Source organism: Coturnix japonica, chromosome 2, assembly GCF_001577835.2.
Source record: "Coturnix japonica isolate 7356 chromosome 2, Coturnix japonica 2.1, whole genome shotgun sequence".
Taxonomy (NCBI): domain Eukaryota; kingdom Metazoa; phylum Chordata; class Aves; order Galliformes; family Phasianidae; genus Coturnix; species Coturnix japonica.
In genome coordinates, this window is record NC_029517.1 from 134,318,708 (window position 1) to 134,327,677 (window position 8,970).

At 53.2% G+C, this 8,970-nt stretch overlaps 1 protein-coding gene across 1 annotated transcript in view; it reads right to left on the reverse strand.

The window, feature by feature from the left end:
* Window positions 1–76: 76 nt before the first annotated feature.
* LOC107310627 (rho GTPase-activating protein 39) overlaps window positions 77–8,970 on the reverse strand; it is an 11,634-nt gene continuing 2,740 nt past the window's right edge. The window contains exons 2-5 of the mRNA XM_032442603.1: window positions 7,821–7,912; window positions 5,487–5,656; window positions 709–971; window positions 77–269 (exon numbers count right to left, since the gene is read on the reverse strand). Coding sequence (XP_032298494.1) covers window positions 77–269; window positions 709–971; window positions 5,487–5,656; window positions 7,821–7,912 — 718 coding nt within the window. The remainder of the gene's footprint in view (window positions 270–708; window positions 972–5,486; window positions 5,657–7,820; window positions 7,913–8,970) is intronic.

Consider the following 8,970-nt stretch of genomic DNA (forward strand, 5'->3'; position numbering starts at 1 on the left):
GGGATATACTTGGGAATTATAGGGTCGATATGGGGGCTATGGGGCAGCCATGGGCAGGGCTGGTTATGGGCCAGTGCTATAGCACCCCCTCCATGAAGCCGGTGTCCAGGTGCAGGATGAGCACCCTGATGAAGCTCATCTCCTTCCTGGTGTTCTCGAAGATCACCCGGGGATCGTCCGACTGACAGCGCAGGCAGTTGGGGGCCATCACCATGGCCAGGTTGTTCACGTCCATCTTGGTCACGCCATTGATCCGGCTGGACAAAGACCTGAAACATATGGGGCAATGTGTGGGGCTGGGACTCAATGTGGGGCTGGATTATGGGGGCAATATGTGGGGGCTGGGGCTGGATGTGGGGGCGGGAGACCCCTAAGTTTATATGGGGCCACAGGTTGTTTCACGTCCATGCTTGGTCACAGCACGTTCGACGGCTGACAAAGAACTGAAACATTTATGGGGCATGTGTTGGGCTGGGGTGATATGGGGCCAGGTTTGTTCACGTCCAATCTTGGTCACCGCGACGGTTGGAACGGCTGGACAAAGACTGCAACATATGGGGCAAGATGTGGGGCTGGGGCTGGATGTGGGGCTGGGGATGGAATGTGGGGCTGGGATGGATGTGGGGCTGGACTGTGGGTTCTGGGGATGGAATGTGGGGCTGGGGATGGATGTGGGGCTGGATGGTGGGCTGGGGATGGATGTGGGGCCTGGGGATGGAATGGATGTGGGGCTGGGGCTGGATGTGGGGCTGGATGTGGGGCTGGGGTGGATATGGGGCCAGGTTGTTCACGTCCATCTTGGTCACCGCCATGTTGGAGGGTTGGACAAAGACCTTCAAGATATGGGGCAATATGTGGGGCTGGATGTGGGGCTGGGGACCCCATAGTTGATGTGGGGCTGGGGGTGGATGTGGGGCCAGGTTGTTCACGTCCATCTTCGTCACCGCCACGTTGGACGGCTGGACAAAGACCTGGAAGATATGGGGCAATATGTGGGGCTGGGGGCAAGATGTGGGGCTGGATGTGGGGCTGGGTGTGGGGCTGGATGTGGGGCTGGATGTAGGACTGGGGTTGGGGCTGGATGTGGGGCTGGATGTGGGGCTGGGGGTGGATGTGGGGCCAGGTTGTTCACGTCCATCTTCGTCACCGCCACATTGGACGGCTGGACAAAGACCTGCGATATGGGGCAATATGTGGGGCTTGGGGGGCAAGATGTGGGGCTGGGTGTGGGACCATATCCTATATGTGGGGCAAGATGTGGGGCTGGGGGCAAGATGTGTGGTTGGATGTGGGGCTGAGGGGGATGTGGGGCTGGGGAACCTAAAGCCATGGTGGTGATGGGACGCCATCTTGATGTGGGGCTGGGGCTGGATGTGGGGCAGGGACTTGATGTGGGGCTGGATGTGGGGCTGGGACTCAATGTGGGGCTGGATGTGGGGCTGGGACTCGATGTGGGGCTGGGATTCGATGTGGGGCTGGATGTGGGGCTGGGACTCAATGTGGGCAATATGTGGGGCTGGGACTCGATGTGGGGCTGGGACTCAATGTGGGGCTGGATGTGGGGCTGGGGGACCTGATCTTGGGGTGCTGGGACTCCATCCTTGTTATAGGGTCGAGGAACTCAAACCTGTGGTGTTGGTGGGACCCCGTCCTTGTATGGCCACAAAGTCCCCTATAGGCCCCATAAGGTGCCCTATATGACCCCATAGACCCCATAAGACCCCATCATTACCTGTAAAGGAATCGGAATTGAGGCCCCAATTATGACCCATAAGGCCATTGTTGCCTATATGACCCCATAGACCCCATATACCTGTAGGAATCGGATGAGGCCCCATATGACCCCATAGGCCCCATATGGTGCCCTATAGTACCCCAAAGTACCTGTAGGAATCGGATGAGGCCCAATATGTCCCATAGGCCCCACATCATGCCTATATGACGCCATAAGACACCATATGGTGCCCTATATGCCACGCATAGACCCCATATGGTGCCTATAATGACCCATGAGACCCATAATGGTGCCCTATATGACCCCATATCCCCTATATGACCCCATATTTGAGTAACAAGCAGGAGGAACTGGAAACTGTGATGCACTCTGAAAATTATGACATTGTTCTATCACAGAAACATGGTGGGAAATGACATCCATAATTGGATTACTACCAATCGATGGCTATAGGCTCTTTAGGAGAGATAGGCGTGGGTAGGAAGGTGGGGGAGTCCGCCTCTTTATGTCAGAGATTGGATTAAACTGTGATGGAAGCTCCCTAGAATACAGTCAGAACAGGTTGACCCTGTGTTAGAATGGTGACTAATAAAGGTCAGCTGGTATTAGGGGTATACTACAAGGCCACTGATCAAGGGGAGGCTGCTGATGAGGCTTTCATTGCTCCAGATGCGTGAGGCGTCTGGCTCACGGGCTCTTGTCCTGGTGGGGGACTTCAAACCATCCTGAACATTTCTGTTGGGAAAACCACACTGGCGAGTTCTGAAGAGCTCCAGAAGGCTCTTGGAATCCATTGATGATAGCTTCCTGGTTCAGGTATTGGCACAGACCGACAAGGTCAAGCGTTAGCTTGGAACTGCTGCTCAACCACGTGAGGAGATCATCAAAGGTGTCCAAGGTTGGAGGCTGCCTGGGCTCCAGCGACCATGCCCTGGTTGAGTTTGTGATCTCAAGCGATTGTGGGGCTGGCAAAGAGCAAGGACAGGATGCTCAACTTTAGAAGAGCAGACTTCAAGCTACTCAATGGAAAATGCTCGGCCACAGATCCCTGGCGCGCTGCCTCGAAAGATAAGGACGTTTGGAGGAGAGCTGGCTGCTTCTTCAAGGATGCCCTCTGGCAGCAAAGAGGTCTCCATTCCCTGATTAAGAAAGTGGGCAGGAGAGGTAGAAAAACCGGCATGGCCTCAGAAAGGACTGCTAAGAGAACTTGAGGGTGAGAAAGGGTGTACAACTCTGGAAAACAAGGCTGTGTCACCCCGGGAAGTAATACAGGGATGCGTCCGAACTTGCAAGTTGTGGGATCAGGAAAAGCAAAGGCGGCAGGCAGAACTTGAACTTGGAAGATAGACATGAAAAACAATAAGAAAACCTTCTACAGGTCATTGGGCCAGAAGAGACAGGCCAAAATGGGCGTGCTATCTGGTAAATTAAAAAGGAGAAAATGGCTTCAAAGATGAAGAGAAAGCTGAGGTGCTGATGAGTTCTTCACCTCGTCTTCCTGGTGGCCAAGGATTCTAGTCTTTTTTCACGTCCTAAGTCTTGCACCCACCATACTCCATGTGGGGAACCTAAGGAGGTCATTAATCCAATCCCCACTGTAGGGTAGAGAAGTCCGAGAGTGCCTCCTTTAGACTGAATTGAAGTATAAGTCATGGGGCACAGATGGCGTGCATCCCAGGGTCCTGAAGGAGCTGGCTGGAGTGGTTTTGCTCGAGCCGCTCTCCATCAATATTTTGAGAAGTCGTGGCTAGTCAGGTGAGGTCCCGGATGATTGGGGAAGGTCCACGTCACTCCCATTTACAAGAAGGGGAGCAGGGACGACCCAGGTAACTACAGGCCGGTGAGTCTCACCTCTGTGCCTGGAAGTATTATGGAACAGATCCTCCTGGACAACATGCTTGATCGCATAAAGATACAAGCATGTGATCCGCGACAGCCAGATGGCATTCCCAGGGGAAGGTCATGCTTAACTAATCTGTGTGGCCTTCTAGTGATGGAGTGAGGCGTTGGTGGATGAAGGGAAGCGACCGATGTCATTTACCTGGACTAGCAAGGCCTTTGACATGGTCCCCCATCACATCCTCATCTCCAAATTGGAGGGAGGTGGATTTGATGGGTGGAAAACTAGATGGATATAAGCAATTGGTTGAAAGGCCGCCAGACAGAGGGTGGTGGTCATGGCTCTATGTCCAGGTGGAGGCCGGTAACTGAGCGCGTCCCTCAAGGGTCTGTCTTGGGACTGGTGCTCTTTTAACATCTTTATTAATGACATCGATGAGGGAATGGAGTGCAACCCTCAGCAAGTTTGCTGATGCCACCAAGCTGAAGTGGTGCAGTCAATACGGTGGAGGGAACAGATTGCCATTCAGAGGGACCTTGACAGGCTGGAACGCTGGGCTCGGGTGAATAACTAAATGAAGGTTTCAACAGGCAAAGTGCAAGGTTTTGCACTTGGGCCGGAAGAACCCCAGGCACCTGTACAGGCTGGGAGGAGTTTGTCCTGAGAGCATACTCGGCTGAAAAACCTAGGGGTCCTGATAAGATGAGAACTTAACATGAGCCAGAGTGCGCTCTGGCAGCCAGAAAGCAAAATGGGATCCTGGGCTCCCATCCCCAGAGAGGGGTGGTCAGCAGGGGATAGCGGGTAGGTGATCGTCCTCTCTACTCTTGCCTTGTGAGGCCCATCGTCTATACTGTGTCCAGGTGGTGGAGCCCTCAGTACAAAAAAAGATTGGAGATTTTTGGAAAGGGTCCAGAGGCAGGGCCACAAAGATGAGCAGGGGGCTGGACAGCACCCACCTCCCCCTATGAGGACAGGCTGAGGGAGTTTTGGTTTTGTGAGCCTGGAGAAGAGAAGGTTGCGGGGTGACCTCATTGCAGCTTCAATACTGAAAGGGGAACTTACTGCCAGGAGGGAGTAACTTTCGAAAGGGCTGATAATAGCAGGCTGGGGAAATGGTTTTAAGTTGAAGGAGGGGAAGATTTAGGTTGGATGTTAGGGGAAATGTTCTTTACTAGAAGGGGTTAGGGTCCTGGGAACAAGCTGCCCAGTGAGGTTGTGGATGCCCGTCCTTGGGAGGTGTTCAAGGCAGGTTGGACGGGGCCCGGGCAACTGGATCTAGTAAATGTGTATGTTGGTGGCCCTGATAAGCCAGGGGGGTTGGAACTACATGATCCTTGAGGTCCCTTCCAACCCGGGTAATTCTGTGATTCTGTGATTCTGTGATATTACCTGTAGGAACCGTATGAGGTAGCACAGCACCATCTTGTGTCCTTTGTGACCCCATAGGCCCCATATGGTGCCCTATATGACCCCATAGACCCCATATGGTGCCCTATATGACCCCACAGGCCCCATATGGTTTCCCATAGACCCCATATGGTGCCCCATATGACCCCATAGGCCCCATATGGTGCCCTATATGACCCCATATCCCCTATAGGTACCTGTAGGAACCGTATGAGGTAGCACAGCACCATCTTGTGTCCTTTGTGACCCCATAGGCCCCATATGGTGCCCTATATGACCCCATAGGCCCCATATGGTGCCCCATAGACCCCATATTACCTGTAGGAACCGTATGAGGTAGCACAGCACCATCTTGTGTCCTTTATGACCCCATAGACCCCATATGATGCCCTATATGACCCCATAGGCCCCATATGGTGCCCCATAGGCCCCATATGGTGCCCTATATGACCCCATAGACCCCATATGGTGCCCTATATGACCCCATAGACCCCATATTACCTGTAGGAACCGTATGAGGTAGCACAGCACCATCTTGTTGATCCTGGGCAGCGAATGCACCACGGCCACGGCGGCGTCGGGATTCTCATAGTGGGAAATACAGCGATCGTAGAACTCGGGGGGGATCAGGGGCTCCTCCAGCTCCCGGTACCACAGCTTCAATAGGGACGCTATGGGGCAATGGGACCCATAAGTGTGGGGTATAGGGTATGTAGGGCTACCACAGCTTCAATAGGGACGCTATGGGGCAATGGGACCCATAAGTGTGGGGTATAGGGGACATGGGACCCATAAGTGTGGGGTATAGGGGACATGGGGGTCCTATAGGGTATGTAGGGGTACCACAGCTTCAATAGGGACGCTATGGGGTATAGGGGACAGGGGACCCATAAGTGTGAGGTATGGGGGACATGGGACCCATAAGTGTGGGATATAGGGGACAGGGGGATCCTATGGGGTACATGGGGGTCCTATAGGGTCCTATAGGGTACATGGGGGTACCACAGCTTCAATAGGGAAGCTATGGGGTATAGGGGACATGGGACCCATAAGTGTGGGGTATAGGGGACATGGGACCCGTAACTGTGGGGTATAGGGGACATGGGACCCATAAGTGTGGGGTATAGGGGACATGGGGGGCAATGGGACCCATAAGTGTGGGGTATAGGGGACATGGGGGCCCTATGGGGTCCTATAGGGAACATGGGGGTCCTATAGGGTATGTAGGGGTACCACAGCTTCAATAGGGACGCTATGGGGTATAGGGGACATGGGACCCATAAGTGGGATAGGAACCTGCCCCATAGTCCCTATTACCACCATAGGGGGTTCTATGGGGTCCTATAAGGAACATGGGGGTCCTATAGGGTATGTAGGGGTACCACAGCTTTAATAGGGATGCTATGGGGCAATGGGACCCATAAACCCATAGTGGGATAGGATACCTAGACCACTGGGGTCCCATGCACAGGGGTTCTATGGGTCCTCTAGGGAACATGCGGGTCCTACAGGGTCCTTTAGGCTTACCACAGCTGTTAATAGGATGCTATGGGCAAATGGGACCCATAAATGTGGGTATAGGGCACATGGGGGTTTCAATGGCGACCCAATAAGTGTGAGGTATAGGGGACATGGGCGGGGCAATGGGACCCATAAGTGTGGGGTATAGGGCACATGGGGGGCAATGGGACCCATAAGTGTGGGGTATAGGGGACATGGGGGGCAATGGGACCCATAAGTGTGGGGTATAGGGGACATGGGGGGCAATGGAACCCATAAGTGTGAAGTATAGGGGACATGGGGGGCAATGGGACCCCATAAGTGTGGGGTATAGGGACATTGGGGGGCAATGGAAACCCATAGGTGAAGTACTAGGGGCACAATGGGGGCGCAATGGACCCATTAAGTGTGGGCGTATTAGGGGACATCGGGGCAAGAACCCCATAAGCATGTCTGGGGTATAGGGGACATGGGGGGGCAATGGAACCCTAAAGTGGTGGGGTATGGGACATGGAGAGGGGGCAGATGGGACGCCATAAGTGTGGGGTTATAGGGGACATGGGGGCAATGGAACCCATAAGTGTGGGTATAACGGGACATGGGGGGCAATAGGAGGACCCATAAGGTCGTGGGTATAGGGACAATGGGGGCAAATGGGACCCCATAAAGATGTGGGGTACTAAAGACATGGGGCGGCAAATGCGGACCCATAAGTGGTGGGGTATAGGGGAACCGGGGGCAATGGACCCATAACGGTGGGGTATAGGGGACATGGGGGTCCCTATAGGGCACATGTGGTCTATAGGGTACATGGGGGTCCTACGGGTCCTATAGGGCACATGTGGGTCCTATAGGGTACAATGGGGTCCTATAGGGAACATGTGGGGTCCTATAGGGCACGTGTGGGTCCTATAGGGTTAATGTGGGTCCTATAGGGTTAATGTGGTCCTATAGGGTACATGTGGGTCCAATAGGGTACAATGGCGTCCTATAGGACACATGTGGGTCCTACCTGGTACATGTGGGTCCTATAGGGCAGATGTGGGTCCTACCTGGTACGTGTGGGTCCTATAAGGTTAATGTGGGTCATGTAGTGAACATGTGGGTCCTATAGGGTTAATGTGGGTCATGTAGTGAACATGTGGGTCCTATAGGGTTGACATGTGGGCCTGTAGTGAACCAGTGTGGGTCATATAGGGCACATGTGGGTCCTACCTGGTAACGTGTGGGTCCTATAGGCACATGTGGGTCCTACCTGGTACCGTGTGGGTCTATAGGGCACATGTGGGTCCTGTAGTGAACATGTGGGTCCTATAGGGAACATGTGGGTCCTACCTGGTACGTGTGGGTCCTCGAGGCCGGTCGGGATCTTCCATTGATCCACCTGGAGCTTCAGCGCGTTCACCTCGTCAATGTCCCCAGGGACCCTATAGGGAGATATAGGGAGATATAGGGACCCTATGGGGAGATATAGGGAGATATAGGGGATCTATGGGGAGATATAGGGACCCTATGGGGAGATATAGGGGATCTATGGGGAGATATAGGGAGATATAGGGACCCTATAGGGAGATATAGGGGATCTATGGGGAGATACAGGAGATATAGGGACCCTATGGGGAGATATAGGGAAATATCGGGACCCTATAGCCGGAGATATAGGGAGATATAGGGACCCTCTATGGGGAAGATATATGGAGACTATCAGGGACCCTATGGAGATATAAGGAGATAGAGGCGAGATATTGGGGATCTAGGGAGATATAGGGGACCCTATAGGAGATATAGGGACCCTATGGGGAGATATAGGGAGATATAGGGAGATATTGGGGATCTATGGGGAGATATAGGGACCCTATAGGGAGATATAGGGAGATATAGGGACTCTATGGGGAGATATAGGGAGATATAGGGACCCTATGGGGAGATATAGGGAGATATAGGGAGATATTGGGACTATGGGGAAGATATAGGGACCCTATAGGAGAATATAGGAGATATAGGGACCTCTATGGGGAGATATCAGGGAGAATGTAAGGGCACCCTATGCGGGCAGATATAGGGACCCTAATTGGGGAAAGTAACACCCTCCGGGGATTATGGGGAGATATACGGGGATCTATGGGAGATACTAGGGACCCCTAATAGGGAGATATAGGGAGATATAGGGCACTCTATGGGGAGATATAGGGAGATATAGGGACCCTATGGGGAGATATAGGGAGATATAGGGCACTCTATGTGGCAGATACTAGCGGACCCTATCGGGGAGATATAGGGGATCTATGGGCAGATATAGGGAGACATCACTCACGGGATCGATGGGGCGAATATACCGGGACCCCTATGACCGGGAACAGACTCATAGGAGATAATCAGGGAACCTATGGGCGAGATATAAGGAGAACTCATACACGGGCACTCATGGGGGATATACGGGAGATAAGGGAACCATGCGGGAAGATATCGGAGATATAGGGCAACT